This window comes from Melanotaenia boesemani, chromosome 21 (genome assembly GCF_017639745.1).
Source record: "Melanotaenia boesemani isolate fMelBoe1 chromosome 21, fMelBoe1.pri, whole genome shotgun sequence".
In the NCBI taxonomy this organism is placed as follows: domain Eukaryota; kingdom Metazoa; phylum Chordata; class Actinopteri; order Atheriniformes; family Melanotaeniidae; genus Melanotaenia; species Melanotaenia boesemani.
In genome coordinates, this window is record NC_055702.1 from 29,803,259 (window position 1) to 29,822,274 (window position 19,016).

The following is a 19,016-nucleotide window of genomic DNA, read 5'->3' on the forward strand; positions in this document are numbered from 1 at the left end:
AAACTTCCTGTAGCATATAACACTGCCTGTAGTATATAAAACTTCCTGTAGCATATTACACTGCCTGTAGTATATAAAACTTCCTGTAGCATATAACACTGCCTATAGCATATAACACTGCCGGTAGCATATTACACTAACTGTAGCATATAACACTGCCTGTAGCATATTACACTAACTGTAGCATATAACACTGCCTGTAGCATATAACACTGCCTGTAGTATATAAAACTTCCTGTAGCATATTACACTAACTGTAGCATATTACACTAACTGTAGCATATAACACTGCCTGTAGCATATAACACTAACTGTAGCATATAACACTGCCTGTAGCATATAACACTAACTGTAGCATATAACACCGCCTGTAGCATATAACACTAACTGTAGCATATAACACTGCCTGTAGCATATTACACTAACTGTAGCATATTACACTAACTGTAGCATATAACACTGCCTGTAGCATATAACACTGCCTGTAGCATATAACACTGCCTGTAGCATATAACACTAACTGTAGCATATAACACTGCCTGTAGCATATAACACTAACTGTAGCATATAACATTGCCTGTAGCATATTACACTAACTGTAGCATATAACACTGCCTGTAGCATATTACACTAACTGTAGCATATAACACTGCCTGTAGCATATTACACTAACTGTAGCATATAACACTGCCTGTAGAATATAACACTAACTGTAGCATATAACACTGCCTGCAGCATATAACACTAACTGTAGCATATAACACTGCCTGTAGCATATTACACTAACTGTAGCATATAACACTGCCTGTAGCATATTACACTAACAGTAGCGTACAACACTGCCTGTAGCATATTACACTAACTGTAGCATACAACACTGCCTGTAGCATATAACACTAACTGTAGCATATAACACAGCCTGTAGTATATAAAACTTCCTGTAGCATATTACACTGCCTGTAGCATATTACACTAACTGTAGCATATAACACTGCCTGTAGCATATTACAGTAACTGTAGCGTACAACACTGCCTGTAGCATATTACACTGCCTGTAGCATATAACACTGCCTGTAGCATATAACACTAACTGTAGCATATAACACTGCCTGTAGAATATAAAACTTCCTGTAGCATATTACACTGCCTGTAGCATATTACACTAACTGTAGCATATAACACTGCCTGTAGCATATTACACTAACTGTAGCGTACAACACTGCCTGTAGCATATTACACTAACTGTAGCATACAACACTGCCTGTAGCATATAACACTAACTGTAGCATATAACACTGCCTGTAGTATATAAAACTTCCTGTAGCATATTACACTGCCTGTAGCATATAACACTAACTGTAGCATATAACACTGCCTGTAGCATATTACACTAACTGTAGCATATAACACTGCCTGTAGCATATAACACTAACTGTAGCATATAACACTGCCTGTAGCATATAACACTAACTGTAGCATATAACACTGCCTGTAGTATATAAAACTTCCTGTAGCATATTACACTGCCTGTAGCATATTACACTAACTGTAGCATATAACACTGCCTGTAGCATATAACACTAACTGTAGCATATAACACTGCCTGTAGCATATAACACTGCCTGTAGCATATAACACTGCCTGTAGCATATTACACTAACTGTAGCATATAACACTAACTGTAGCATATAACACTGCCTGTAGCATATTACACTAACTGTAGCATATTACACTAACTGTAGCATATAACACTGCCTGTAGCATATTACACTAACTGTAGCATATAACACTGCCTGTAGCATATTACACTAACTGTAGCATATAACACTGCCTGTAGAATATTACACTAACTGTAGCATATTACACTAACTGTAGCATATAACACTGCCTGTAGCATATAACACTAACTGTAGCATATAACACTGCCTGTAGCATATAACACTGCCTGTAGCATATAACACTGCCTGTAGTATATTACACTGCCTGTAGCATATAACACTAACTGTAGCATATAACACCGCCTGTAGCATATTACACTAACTGTAGCATATAACACTGCCTGTAGCATATTACACTAACTGTAGCATATTACACTAACTGTAGCATATAACACTGCCTGTAGCATATAACACTGCCTGTAGCATATAACACTGCCTGTAGCATATAACACTAACTGTAGCATATAACACTGCCTGTAGTATATAAAACTTCCTGTAGCATATTACACTGCCTGTAGTATATAAAACTTCCTGTAGCATATAACACTGCCTGTAGTATATAAAACTTCCTGTAGCATATTACACTGCCTGTAGTATATAAAACTTCCTGTAGCATATAACACTGCCTATAGCATATAACACTGCCGGTAGCATATTACACTAACTGTAGCATATAACACTGCCTGTAGCATATTACACTAACTGTAGCATATAACACTGCCTGTAGCATATAACACTGCCTGTAGTATATAAAACTTCCTGTAGCATATAACACTGCCTGTAGCATATTACACTAACTGTAGCATATAACACTGCCTGTAGCATATTACACTAACTGTAGCATATTACACTGCCTGTAGCATATTACACTAACTGTAGCATATAACACTGCCTGTAGCATATTACACTAACTGTAGCATATAACACTGCCTGTAGCATATTACACTAACTGTAGCATATAACACTGCCTGTAGCATATTACACTAACTGTAGCATATAACACTGCCTGTAGCATATTACACTAACTGTAGCATATAACACTGCCTGTAGCATATTACACTAACTGTAGCATATAACACTGCCTGTAGTATATTACACTAACTGTAGCATATAACACTGCCTGTAGCATATTACACTAACTGTAGCATATAACACTGCCTGTAGCATATTACACTAACTGTAGCATATAACACTGCCTGTAGAATATAACACTAACTGTAGCATATAACACTGCCTGCAGCATATAACACTAACTGTAGCATATAAAACTTCCTGTAGCATATTACACTAACTGTAGCATATAACACTGCCTGTAGCATATTACACTAACAGTAGCATATAACACTGCCTGTAGCATATTACACTAACTGTAGCATATAACACTGCCTGTAGCATATTACACTAACTGTAGCATATAACACTGCCTGTAGCATATTACACTAACTGTAGCATATTACACTGCCTGTAGCATATTACACTAACTGTAGCATATAACACTGCCTGTAGCATATTACACTAACTGTAGCATATAACACTGCCTGTAGCATATTACACTAACTGTAGCATATAACACTGCCTGTAGCATATTACACTAACTGTAGCATATAACACTGCCTGTAGCATATTACACTAACTGTAGCATATAACACTGCCTGTAGCATATTACACTAACTGTAGCATATAACACTGCCTGTAGTATATTACACTAACTGTAGCATATAACACTGCCTGTAGCATATTACACTAACTGTAGCATATAACACTGCCTGTAGCATATTACACTAACTGTAGCATATAACACTGCCTGTAGAATATAACACTAACTGTAGCATATAACACTGCCTGCAGCATATAACACTAACTGTAGCATATAAAACTTCCTGTAGCATATTACACTAACTGTAGCATATAACACTGCCTGTAGCATATTACACTAACAGTAGCGTACAACACTGCCTGTAGCATATTACACTAACTGTAGCATACAACACTGCCTGTAGCATATAACACTAACTGTAGCATATAACACAGCCTGTAGTATATAAAACTTCCTGTAGCATATTACACTGCCTGTAGCATATTACACTAACTGTAGCATATAACACTGCCTGTAGCATATTACAGTAACTGTAGCGTACAACACTGCCTGTAGCATATTACACTGCCTGTAGCATATAACACTGCCTGTAGCATATAACACTAACTGTAGCATATAACACCGCCTGTAGCATATAACACTAACTGTAGCATATAACACTGCCTGTAGCATATTACACTAACTGTAGCATATTACACTAACTGTAGCATATAACACTGCCTGTAGCATATAACACTGCCTGTAGCATATAACACTGCCTGTAGCATATAACACTAACTGTAGCATATAACACTGCCTGTAGCATATAACACTAACTGTAGCATATAACATTGCCTGTAGCATATTACACTAACTGTAGCATATAACACTGCCTGTAGCATATTACACTAACTGTAGCATATAACACTGCCTGTAGCATATTACACTAACTGTAGCATATAACACTGCCTGTAGAATATAACACTAACTGTAGCATATAACACTGCCTGCAGCATATAACACTAACTGTAGCATATAACACTGCCTGTAGCATATTACACTAACTGTAGCATATAACACTGCCTGTAGCATATTACACTAACAGTAGCGTACAACACTGCCTGTAGCATATTACACTAACTGTAGCATACAACACTGCCTGTAGCATATAACACTAACTGTAGCATATAACACAGCCTGTAGTATATAAAACTTCCTGTAGCATATTACACTGCCTGTAGCATATTACACTAACTGTAGCATATAACACTGCCTGTAGCATATTACAGTAACTGTAGCGTACAACACTGCCTGTAGCATATTACACTGCCTGTAGCATACAACACTGCCTGTAGCATATAACACTAACTGTAGCATATAACACTGCCTGTAGAATATAAAACTTCCTGTAGCATATTACACTGCCTGTAGCATATTACACTAACTGTAGCATATAACACTGCCTGTAGCATATTACACTAACTGTAGCGTACAACACTGCCTGTAGCATATTACACTAACTGTAGCATACAACACTGCCTGTAGCATATAACACTAACTGTAGCATATAACACTGCCTGTAGTATATAAAACTTCCTGTAGCATATAACACTGCCTGTAGCATATAACACTAACTGTAGCATATAACACTGCCTGTAGCATATTACACTAACTGTAGCATATAACACTGCCTGTAGCATATAACACTAACTGTAGCATATAACACTGCCTGTAGCATATAACACTAACTGTAGCATATAACACTGCCTGTAGTATATAAAACTTCCTGTAGCATATTACACTGCCTGTAGCATATTACACTAACTGTAGCATATAACACTGCCTGTAGCATATAACACTAACTGTAGCATATAACACTGCCTGTAGCATATAACACTGCCTGTAGCATATAACACTGCCTGTAGCATATTACACTAACTGTAGCATATAACACTAACTGTAGCATATAACACTGCCTGTAGCATATTACACTAACTGTAGCATATTACACTAACTGTAGCATATAACACTGCCTGTAGCATATTACACTAACTGTAGCATATAACACTGCCTGTAGCATATTACACTAACTGTAGCATATAACACTGCCTGTAGATAATTACACTAACTGTAGCATATTACACTAACTGTAGCATATAACACTGCCTGTAGCATATAACACTAACTGTAGCATATAACACTGCCTGTAGCATATAACACTGCCTGTAGCATATAACACTGCCTGTAGTATATTACACTGCCTGTAGCATATAACACTAACTGTAGCATATAACACCGCCTGTAGCATATAACACTAACTGTAGCATATAACACTGCCTGTAGCATATTACACTAACTGTAGCATATTACACTAACTGTAGCATATAACACTGCCTGTAGCATATAACACTGCCTGTAGCATATAACACTGCCTGTAGCATATTACACTAACTGTAGCATATAACACTGCCTGTAGCATATAAAACTTCCTGTAGCATATTACACTGCCTGTAGTATATAAAACTTCCTGTAGCATATAACACTGCCTGTAGTATATAAAACTTCCTGTAGCATATTACACTGCCTGTAGTATATAAAACTTCCTGTAGCATATAACACTGCCTATAGCATATAACACTGCCTGTAGCATATTACACTAACTGTAGCATATAACACTGCCTGTAGCATATTACACTAACTGTAGCATATAACACTGCCTGTAGCATATAACACTGCCTGTAGTATATAAAACTTCCTGTAGCATATAACACTGCCTGTAGCATATTACACTAACTGTAGCATATAACACTGCCTGTAGCATATTACACTAACTGTAGCATATTACACTGCCTGTAGCATATTACACTAACTGTAGCATATAACACTGCCTGTAGCATATTACACTAACTGTAGCATATAACACTGCCTGTAGCATATTACACTAACTGTAGCATATAACACTGCCTGTAGCATATTACACTAACTGTAGCATATAACACTGCCTGTAGCATATTACACTAACTGTAGCATATAACACTGCCTGTAGCATATTACACTAACTGTAGCATATAACACTGCCTGTAGTATATTACACTAACTGTAGCATATAACACTGCCTGTAGCATATTACACTAACTGTAGCATATAACACTGCCTGTAGCATATTACACTAACTGTAGCATATAACACTGCCTGTAGAATATAACACTAACTGTAGCATATAACACTGCCTGCAGCATATAACACTAACTGTAGCATATAAAACTTCCTGTAGCATATTACACTAACTGTAGCATATAACACTGCCTGTAGCATATTACACTAACAGTAGCGTACAACACTGCCTGTAGCATATTACACTAACTGTAGCATACAACACTGCCTGTAGCATATAACACTAACTGTAGCATATAACACAGCCTGTAGTATATAAAACTTCCTGTAGCATATTACACTGCCTGTAGCATATTACACTAACTGTAGCATATAACACTGCCTGTAGCATATTACAGTAACTGTAGCGTACAACACTGCCTGTAGCATATTACACTGCCTGTAGCATACAACACTGCCTGTAGCATATAACACTAACTGTAGCATATAACACTGCCTGTAGAATATAAAACTTCCTGTAGCATATTACACTGGCTGTAGCATATTACACTAACTGTAGCATATAACACTGCCTGTAGCATATTACACTAACTGTAGCGTACAACACTGCCTGTAGCATATTACACTAACTGTAGCATACAACACTGCCTGTAGCATATAACACTAACTGTAGCATATAACACTGCCTGTAGTATATAAAACTTCCTGTAGCATATTACACTGCCTGTAGCATATAACACTAACTGTAGCATATAACACTGCCTGTAGCATATTACACTAACTGTAGCATATAACACTGCCTGTAGCATATAACACTAACTGTAGCATATAACACTGCCTGTAGCATATAACACTAACTGTAGCATATAACACTGCCTGTAGCATATTACACTAACTGTAGCATATAACACTAACTGTAGCATATAACACTGCCTGTACCATATTACACTAACTGTAGCATATTACACTAACTGTAGCATATAACACTGCCTGTAGCATATTACACTAACTGTAGCATATAACACTGCCTGTAGCATATTACACTAACTGTAGCATATAACACTGCCTGTAGATAATTACACTAACTGTAGCATATTACACTAACTGTAGCATATAACACTGCCTGTAGCATATAACACTAACTGTAGCATATAACACTGCCTGTAGCATATAACACTGCCTGTAGCATATAACACTGCCTGTAGTATATTACACTGCCTGTAGCATATAACACTAACTGTAGCATATAACACCGCCTGTAGCATATAATACTAACTGTAGCATATAACACTGCCTGTAGCATATTACACTAACTGTAGCATATTACACTAACTGTAGCATATAACACTGCCTGTAGCATATAACACTGCCTGTAGCATATAACACTGCCTGTAGCATATAACACTAACTGTAGCATATAACACTGCCTGTAGTATATAAAACTTCCTGTAGCATATTACACTGCCTGTAGTATATAAAACTTCCTGTAGCATATAACACTGCCTGTAGTATATAAAACTTCCTGTAGCATATTACACTGCCTGTAGTATATAAAACTTCCTGTAGCATATAACACTGCCTATAGCATATAACACTGCCGGTAGCATATTACACTAACTGTAGCATATAACACTGCCTGTAGCATATTACACTAACTGTAGCATATAACACTGCCTGTAGCATATAACACTGCCTGTAGTATATAAAACTTCCTGTAGCATATAACACTGCCTGTAGCATATTACACTAACTGTAGCATATAACACTGCCTGTAGCATATTACACTAACTGTAGCATATTACACTGCCTGTAGCATATTACACTAACTGTAGCATATAACACTGCCTGTAGCATATTACACTAACTGTAGCATATAACACTGCCTGTAGCATATTACACTAACTGTAGCATATAACACTGCCTGTAGCATATTACACTAACTGTAGCATATAACACTGCCTGTAGCATATTACACTAACTGTAGCATATAACACTGCCTGTAGCATATTACACTAACTGTAGCATATAACACTGCCTGTAGTATATTACACTAACTGTAGCATATAACACTGCCTGTAGCATATTACACTAACTGTAGCATATAACACTGCCTGTAGCATATTACACTAACTGTAGCATATAACACTGCCTGTAGCATATAACACTGCCTGTAGCATATTACACTAACTGTAGCGTACAACACTTCCTGTAGTATATAAAACTTCCTGTAGCATATAACACTGCCTGTAGCATATTACACTAACTGTAGCATATAACACTGCCTGTAGCATATAACACTGCCTGTAGCATATTACACTAACTGTAGAATATAACACTGCCTGTAGCATATTACACTAACTGTAGCATACAACACTTCCTGTAGTATATAAAACTTCCTGTAGCATATAAAACTTCCTGTAGCGTATAACACTTCCTGTAGCATATAACACTGCCTGTAGGATATAACACTGCCTGTAGCATATTACACTAACTGTAGCGTACAACACTTCCTGTAGTATATAAAACTTCCTGTAGCATATAACACTGCCTGTAGCATATTACACTAACTGTAGCATATAACACTGCCTGTAGCATATAACACTGCCTGTAGCATATTACACTAACTGTAGCATATAACACTGCCTGTAGCATATACCACTGCCTGTAGCATATAACACTGCCTGTAGCATATTACACTGCCTGTAGCATATTACACTAACTGTAGCATATAACACTGCCTGTAGCATATTACACTAACTGTAGCATATTACACTGCCTGTAGCATATTACACTAACTGTAGCATATAACACTGCCTGTAGCATATTACACTAACTGTAGCATATAACACTGCCTGTAGCATATTACACTAACTGTAGCATATAACACTGCCTGTAGTATGTTACACTAACTGTAGCATATAACACTGCCTGTAGCATATTACACTAACTGTAGCATATAACACTGCCTGTAGCATATTACACTAACTGTAGCATATAACACTGCCTGTAGCATATTACACTAACTGTAGCATATACCACTGCCTGTAGTATATTATATATTACACTAACTGTAGCATATAACACTGCCTGTAGCATATAACACTGCCTGTAGCATATAACACTGCCTGTAGCATATTACACTAACTGTAGCATATAACACTGCCTGTAGCATATTACACTAACTGTAGCATATAACACTGCCTGTAGCATATTACACTAACTGTAGCATATAACACTGCCTGTAGCATATTACACTAACTGTAGCATATAACACTGCCTGTAGCATATAACACTGCCTGTAGTATATAAAACTTCCTGTAGCATATAACACTGCCTGTAGGATATAACACTGCCTGTAGCATATTACACTAACTGTACCATATAACACTGCCTGTAGTTTATAAAACTTCCTATACAATATAACACTGCCTGTAGTATATAAAACTTCCTGTAGCATATTACACTGCCTGTAGCATATTACACTAACTGTAGCATATAACACATCCTGTAGTATATATAACTTCCTGTAGCATATAACACTGCCTGTAGCATATGACACTGCCTGTAGCATATTACACTAACTGTAGCATATAACACTGCCTGTAGCATATTACACTAACTGTAGCATATAACACTTCCTGTAGTATATAAAACTTCCTGTAGCATATAACACTGCCTGCAGCATATAACACTGCCTGTAGCATATTATACTAACTGTAGCATATAACACTGCCTGTAGAATATAAAACTTCCTGTAGCATATAACACTGCCTGTAGCATATAACACTGCCTGTAGCATATTACACTAACTGTAGCATATAACACTGCCTATAGCATATTACACTAACTGTAGCATATTACACTAACTGTAGCATATAACACTGCCTGTAGCATATTACACTAACTGTAGCATATAACACTGCCTGTAGCATATTACACTAACTGTAGCATATAACACTGCCTGTAGCATATTACACTAACTGTAGCATATAACACTGCCTGTAGCATATTACACTAACTGTAGCATATAACACTGCCTGTAGCATATTACACTAACTGTAGCATATAACACTGCCTGTAGCATATAACACTGCCTGTAGTATATAAACCTTCCTGTAGCATATAACACTGCCTGTAGGATATAACACTGCCTGTAGCATATTACACTAACTGTACCATATAACACTGCCTGTAGTTTATAAAACTTCCTATAGCATATAACACTGCCTGTAGTATATAAAACTTCCTGTAGCATATTACACTGCCTGTAGCATATTACACTAACTGTAGCATATAACACATCCTGTAGTATATATAACTTCCTGTAGCATATAACACTGCCTGTAGCATATGACACTGCCTGTAGCATATTACACTAACTGTAGCATATAACACTGCCTGTAGCATATTACACTAACTGTAGCATATAACACTTCCTGTAGTATATAAAACTTCCTGTAGCATATAACACTGCCTGCAGCATATAACACTGCCTGTAGAATATAAAACTTCCTGTAGCATATACCACTGCCTGTAGCATATAACACTGCCTGTAGCATATTACACTAACTGTAGCATATAACACTGCCTGTACCATATTACACTAACTGTAGCATATAACACTGCCTGTAGCATATTACACTAACTGTAGCATATAACACTGCCTGTAGCATATTACACTAACTGTAGCATATAACACTGCCTGTAGCATATTACACTAACTGTAGCATATAACACTGCCTGTAGCATATTACACTAACTGTAGCATATAACACTGCCTGTAGCATATAACACTGCCTGTAGTATATAAAACTTCCTGTAGCATATAACACTGCCTGTAGGATATTACACTAACTGTAGCATATAACACTGCCTGTACCATATTACACTAACTGTAGCATATAACACTGCCTGTAGCATATTACACTAACTGTAGCATATAACACTGCCTGTAGCATATAACACTGCCTGTAGTATATAAAACTTCCTGTAGCATATAACACTGCCTGTAGGATATAACACTGCCTGTAGCATATTACACTAACTGTACCATATAACACTGCCTGTAGTTTATAAAACTTCCTATAGCATATAACACTGCCTGTAGTATATAAAACTTCCTGTAGCATATTACATTGCCTGTAGCATATTACACTAACTGTAGCATATAACACATCCTGTAGTATATATAACTTCCTGTAGCATATAACACTGCCTGTAGTATATAAAACTTCCTGTAGCATATTACACTGCCTGTAGTATATAAAACTTCCTGTAGCATATAACACTGCCTGTAGCATATAACACTGCCTGTAGTATATAAAACTTCCTGTAGCATATAACACTGCCTGTAGGATATTACACTAACTGTAGCATATAACACTGCCTGTACCATATTACACTAACTGTAGCATATAACACTGCCTGTAGCATATTACACTAACTGTAGCATATAACACTGCCTGTAGCATATAACACTGCCTGTAGCATATAACACTGCCTGTAGCATATTACACTAACTGTAGCATATAACACTGCCTGTAGCATATTACACTAACTGTAGCATATAACACTTCCTGTAGTATATAAAACTTCCTGTAGCATATAACACTGCCTGTAGCATATTACACTAACTGTAGCATATTACACTGCCTGTAGCATATTATACTAACTGTAGCATATAACACTTCCTGTAGTATATAAAACTTCCTGTAGCATATAACACTTCCTGTAGCATAGTACACTAACTGTAGCATATAACACTGCCTATAGCATATTACACTAACTGTAGCATATTACACTAACTGTAGCATATAACACTGCCTGTAGCATATTACACTAACTGTAGCATATAACACTGCCTGTAGCATATTACACTAACTGTAGCATATAACACTGCCTGTAGCATATTACACTAACTGTAGCATATAACACTGCCTGTAGCATATTACACTAACTGTAGCATATTACACTAACTGTAGCATATAACACTGCCTGTAGCATATAACACTGCCTGTAGCATATTACACTAACTGTAGCATATAACACTGCCTGTAGCATATAAAACTTCCTGTAGCATATTACACTGCCTGTAGCATATAAAACTTCCTGTAGCATATAACACTGCCTGTAGCATATAAAACTTTCTGTAGTGTATAACACTTCCTGTAGCATATAAAACTTCCTGTAGTGTCTAACACTTCCTGTCGTGTATAACACTTCCTGTAGCATATAACACTTCCTGTAGCATATAACACTTCCTGTAGCGGAAAAGACTTCCTGTGGCATATATAGTGTATAACACTACAGGAAGTGTTATATAACGCTATTTATTGTACATGCTGTTTTTGTGTCTTTGTTTTTTTTCTGTCTGTTGTTTGATGTCTCTTTGACTTTGTGTTTGAGCTGCTGCAACAGTAAAATTTCCCCAACGTGGGATCAATAAAGAATCTTATCTAAACTTACTATGGAAGAGAAATTTTCCCTCCAACAAGAAGTTAATAATTATTAAGTTATTAATGTTAATAAAATGTATTAATACTGAATATTAAAATTTTATATAAATATTGAGGCTATACCACTATTCAACATGTGGACATTAGCTGGTCAAAGATTCCTGGAGCTGGTTCCAGAGGTTGTAGTAAAGAAATAGCTAGGTGGTTCTCAATCAGGTCCTCGTCCTCGCATGAGGAACACAACTCTGTCCCTCTGTCTTTCAGCTCATCTTCAGCTCTTCTTCTGTGGTGGTGCGTTTCTTTTAGAAAGTTATTTCATCCAGAAATAGATAAAAAAAAAAAAAGAGAAGGAAAACCCTTCAAACAGGAGGATCCCTGCAGAAACATGGAAATACAGTAAAACGTCCTGTAACATTAATTCTACTATATAGACCAAGCAGAAAATTTTAACTACGTCAACTTTAACTAAGTCAAACAGCTCTGACCAGTCATCAGAAATACTGTCTAAGGCGGTCCAGAGGTTAGTTTTTCTTGTGTAGTTTTAGTTTATTTCAATGGAACCATTCATAGGTATGGATTATGCTCATCTCCATCCACTGTCCCATAGCAGAAAAAATGAGACAAGAAGCAGCATAAAAGCCAGCAGATGTGTGCACAGCATGAGTCTCCTCCAGCAAACTCCATGACACTGTCCTGCAGGTACAAGGAGGAACGAGGAGCTTTCTTACCAGTCTTCTCCTGGACACCAGCGAGGCTCCACATGGTGATCTTCTCTGTGTGGTCAGGCTGGCTGGGATAGCCGGCTGCAGGTCTGATGCCTTTATACCGAACTCTGTGGAGGTCGGAGGCCTGCAGGGCCTCATTGGCACTGTAGCCCCACAACTCCTTCCTCACACGAGCATGAAGCTCCTCAGCAAATGCCTGCATAACAGAAAGGAGGCAGCATGAAAAAAATATTCCCTCCCTTTGACATTATACCGGCTGTGCTACTCTGAAACCTGGAATGTTGGTTTACTTTAGTGTTTATATAATTTTTTCAATACGGCTGATGCTTCGGAGGTGGAAAACAGCTTACATTTTCACCCCCACAGTCAATGAAAAGAAAAGTCCCAACTCTTCCTGGGAGTGTGCCTTAGCACAGGAAAAGTATTTTCCTTTTTTAAGAGTAAAACTGCTGCTGGTACGTTAGGTGAGGTGGTTTCTACAGATGGCCAGCAGACTCTCAGACTGGGTCGGACCAGCTTTCAAATGACACTGGAATAACTGGGGAAGATCCCAAACCGGACAGATCTCTCCTACTGGAACAGTGTTGGTGTCTGATGTTGTTCATCACAGAGGTAAATCCAGCAGGAAACTTAAAGCTCAAGCACTCACTCCACCACCTGAAGTCTCGCTGCATAATAGATATGATATGTTGACTCCTAATAAAATGAATGATGATGAATGTAATGCAAGGATCTATAAAAACTTGAGAAATATCCCTAAAACTCAGCCCAGGGCTAACCAGACCAGGAGGAGAGGCCAAAATTAACAGGAGGACTAGAGAAGCTATCGGGGCCTCCACACTAAGAGAATAAGGCTCAGTTCTGGTTGGGGACTCTATAACAGCATGGGAGGATGGCAGAGACGGAAAATCAAACTTTTCCTGATCCATCAATCAGGGAACTGATCTTTAGACTTAAAACTGCTTCAATCACCCCCATTCTGAAAAAATCTGGGTTGGATCCCAATGACTTCAAAAACCTCCGTCCTATCTCCAATCTGTCCTTTCTGTCTAAGATCCTGGAAAAAACAGTCACTTCTCAACTTCATTCCCATTTATCCAATAATAATCTCTACGAGCCTTTTCAATCTGGTTTTCGCCCCCGTCACAGCACCGAAACAGCCCTTATTAAAATTACCAATGACCTTCTCCTCGCAGCTGACTCTGGTTTTCTCTCCATTCTCATCCTCCTTGACTTAAGTGCTGCTTTTGACACCATATCCCATCCATACTCCTCAGTAGACTCTCCTCACTTGGTGTCACCTCTACTCCCCTTCTCTGGTTCCAGTCTTATCTCAATGGCCACACTCAGTTCATCAAACTCAAATCTTTCACTTCCGATCCCTCCCCAGTCTCCACTGGTGTGCCCCAAGGTTCTGTCCTGGGGCCTCTTCTATTCACCACCTATCTCCTCCCCCTTGGTCTCATCTTCCGTAAATTCAGTATCTATTTCCACTGTTACGCGGATGACACCCAGCTCTACCTGTCCTGTAAACCAAATTCCACGCTCCCACCTACCTTCCTCTCTGCCTGTCTCCTGGAAATAAAATCCTGGTTCACCGCCAACTTCTTAAAACTGAACAGTAATAAAACTGAAATTCTCCTTATTGGCACCAAATCCACCTTTTCCAAAGTTAATAGTTTCTCCCTCACCATCAACAGTGCCTCAGTTTCCCCTCAGGTCAAGAGTCTGGGTGTCATCCTCGACAGCACCTTATCATTCACCTCACACATCAATAACATCACCCGCTCAGCTTATTTCCATCTGCGCAATATCAACCGTCTTCTCCCCTCCCTCACCCCCCACACCACCTCTATCCTGGTGCACAGCCTTGTCACCTCCTGCCTGGATTACTGCAACTCTCTCCTCTTTGGCCTCCCACAAAAATCCCTTTAGAAACTCAAATAGTTCAGAACTCTGCTGCCCGCGTCATCACCCGAACTCCTTCCTTTCATCACATCACTCCCATCCTGCAAGAACTTCACTGGCTTCCCTTTAAGTACAGGATAGAATACAAGATCCTCCTCCATACATACAAATCCATATATAAACTCTCACCCCCTTACCTCTCAGACCTTCTCCATATAGTCACCCCTTCCAGATGTCTTCGCTCCTCCTCTTCTATCCATCTCTCTGTCCCTCCTGCCCGTCTCAGTACCATGGGGAGCAGAGCTTTTAGTCGCTCTGCTCCCCAGCTCTGGGACGCACTTCCTCCTAACCTCCGCAATACCGACTCTCTCCTCATCTTCATTTCCAAACTCAAAACTCATCTTTTCAGAACAGCATACTGTCTGTAACATTATTTTCAATCACATCCTCGCCACTCTGCCTTTTATGTTTAGGTTTTTAGATAGATTGCATATGTGTGCCTTTCCTGTACTCTTAATGTTTTATTATTTGTTTGTACAGCGTCCTTGGGTGCCCTGAAAGGTGCTTTAAATAAAATGTATTATTATTATTATTATTAGACCATTCTGTCTTCACATCCAGATGGTATGAAGATTATTGTCCACACAGGGTCTTTTGATATTCTGAGGAGGAAAACTGGCTCCGAGATCCTGAAGAAAGACTTTTCTCTGCTGTTGGAGAGACTGTGTCAGTTTGGAGCTCCAGGTCCACATCTCAGGACCCGTTCCTACTGCGGGTAAAGGAGCTTCTCAGGAGACTTCTTGTTCTGAACACAAGGTTATCAAACTCATGTATTGCCCAGGCGATAAAGTTCATTGATAACTTCAATATCTTTTGGAACTGCAGGATCGTCTCAGACCTGATGGACTGCATCCAGGTCTAACTGGATCCAGATTACCTGCTGCACACCTGCGTCATGCTGTTGGGACGACAAACCCAAACATGATGTACAGATAAGAGTGAAGGACACAGCAGAGAGGCGATCAACTCCCAGCTCTCCCCCCTCACCAGACCCTTTTCTCCACATCACCCGAGGTCTTCAAAGGATGTCTCTATCCCGGACCGGACCCCAGCGACCACCATCTACCAAGAAATACAGGGCTCCCCCTCCTCCTCTTAGATCATCTGTCCTGGCAGAGCAGGGCACGGGACGATGTGCAGGAGGTTCACAGAGCAGCAGAATTCACAACAAAGATAACATGCCATGATGCGTTCAGGATCCTGCTGAGGTTTCACTACTACTGACAGCTGTTCTGAGATCTGGACTCAGTAGGATTCCTGTGTTAGTAAAATAAGGAATCGAACTTGTGAGGTGAATGGATGTAATCTGTTAACTGGACCATGTATACTCAGAATACAGCAGAGACCAGAGGAAACATAAAGCTGCTGGACTTAATATCTAATCTCTGTCCACCAAGTCGCTGTTAGTTCATGACTTCGTTTCTCCAGTTTGGATTTTCTCTTCTGACAGAAACATGGTGAACAGAAAACACAAGTTCTGCAGTTTTTTTTTCCCCTCTATAACTTGTCCTGTCCAGCATCATAACAGCAGAATGATAATCTGGTTGCTGTATTGTGCCGAACAAATTTGCTTTGCCAAGAGGAGGCTTATGTGTATAAGGCTCTTCTTGCTAATCTGATTTTTTTATTTACTTTGAATAATGGAATCTATGTAATCTTGCTGGACCTAAGAATAAGAACAGGAGGGAAGACAGCAAAAAGAAACAAAAGGGAAAGAAGAAAGAGGAAAGGGAAGAAAAAACATCACAGACAGAAGGAAACGACCCTTCAATCCACACCATCACCAGACAACAAACTGTTACACCTGTACAAGAACACACCAGAAAATTTCCTGTGGCTTTTACTGAAAAAAACAGCTGCTAGTCATTAAGATTTTTTAAATAATAACCAAATCAAAAAGACATATCACAACAACAACCAGACACTAACTCGCAGAAAAAGATGAAGTTCTGCGAAGAAGAGCCCCAGCCAGAGCCCCCCCCCCAGCGGTCTTGGGGCACAGGCCCCAATGGGCCAAGATGGGCAGCCGCCGGCCCCTCCTGGGACCAGCCATCCAGGGTGGCCAGAGCGCAGGGTCCAGGGCCCCAGGAGCCCCACAGCGCTCTGCTGTAGACTCCTCCCTAACCACTTTGCTTTGCGAACACCTCTCAGTGACGGATGGACGGACAGATAGATGAACATTTCAAAAAACTGTTCAGTTTTTTGTAGAGAGTTCTGGATACAGTACCTCAGCCAGACGGTCAGCCAGAGCCTTGATCATGATGCTGCTGTAGTCGTCTCCCTGGGTCTGGAACTGCTGACTCAGCTCCTCGGCTCCAAACACACCCACAGCAAACACACCGATGTAATCTGCTATGCCGCTCTCTACGGGGGCCACGAAGTCTGAGATGCAGAGGTAGGGCTCTGAACTGGAGCGGTCCTTCTCCGCCTGCAGCACACACAGCATGTCATCCTCCTCGTGGAGACCATGCAGCCGGGCGGCCACGACAACAGACGGATCTGCAGTTTCTCACCTGCTGCCGTAGGCCGTGAAGCGTGGCGGTGGGCTTTGTGTCTTTGCCCACTTTCACATCGTGTCTGTAGACATAGATGTCGTCCCCGTCACTCTGAGCCGGCCAGAAGCCCACCAGGCCCCTCCCAGTCAGACTGCCGTTAGTCATCACTTGCGTCAGCATCAACTGGGCGTCATCGAAGACTCTGCGAGCCTCCAAACCTGCATGTTCACATAAAGGATAGTTACATGAAAGCCCTGCGATGGACAGGTCTAGGCAGATCCCCCTTTCTAAAACCTGGTGGATGGATGGATAAGTAGGGCTTAAAATAAAAGACTTTATCCAGTGATGCTGGAGTAACATGACTTTCAGGTCTGAACGCACTGCTGTGCTGCAGAGATATGTCCAGAAAAAACTAAAATCTTTGAGAGATTTGGTGCAGATGGACGCCACACATGATCTAAGGCAGGTCCGTACCAACAGCAGCGTCATTGAAGATCTTGGGGTATCCTCTGTTGGGGTATTTTCCTCTGAGCTGCCACACGTCAAAGAAAGGCTTCCAGTCAATGAAGTCCACCAGACGGTTCAGGTCGTAGCACTCAAACACACGAGTTCCCAGGAACTGAGGACGCACTGAGACAAAAAGGAAACAGTAAGGAAAACAGTGAGATTTCTTCTGTAACCTAAAGGACAGATTATATGACAGATTAACATGTCAGTCTGCCTTGGTTCAGGACTCACCAGGTCCAGGAACAGAGAACCAGTCTATACATAAGTATTTCTGCCTTGCCTCAGACAAAGACAGATACCGACGATCCTGTAATCAACACAAGAAAAACTCTTTTTAATTATCTTCAAACTCAGGATGACCTACAATCAAGGAAACACCCAGGCCAAGAAGTGACCAAAGGGAGGAGGAATTAATACAAATGACAAGATTTCCCACACATGAAAACTGTCGGTATACA

General features: G+C 39.7%; 1 protein-coding gene across 1 annotated transcript in view; it reads right to left on the minus strand.

The window, feature by feature from the left end:
- Positions 1 to 19,016, minus strand: part of mtr (5-methyltetrahydrofolate-homocysteine methyltransferase) — a 119,857-nt gene that overhangs the window by 14,084 nt on the left and 86,757 nt on the right. Inside the window, exons 27-31 of the mRNA XM_041973173.1 lie at positions 18,790 to 18,865; positions 18,526 to 18,681; positions 18,070 to 18,269; positions 17,784 to 17,984; positions 13,592 to 13,784 (exon numbers count right to left, since the gene is read on the minus strand). Of these exons, the coding sequence (XP_041829107.1) occupies positions 13,592 to 13,784; positions 17,784 to 17,984; positions 18,070 to 18,269; positions 18,526 to 18,681; positions 18,790 to 18,865 (826 nt within the window). The remainder of the gene's footprint in view (positions 1 to 13,591; positions 13,785 to 17,783; positions 17,985 to 18,069; positions 18,270 to 18,525; positions 18,682 to 18,789; positions 18,866 to 19,016) is intronic.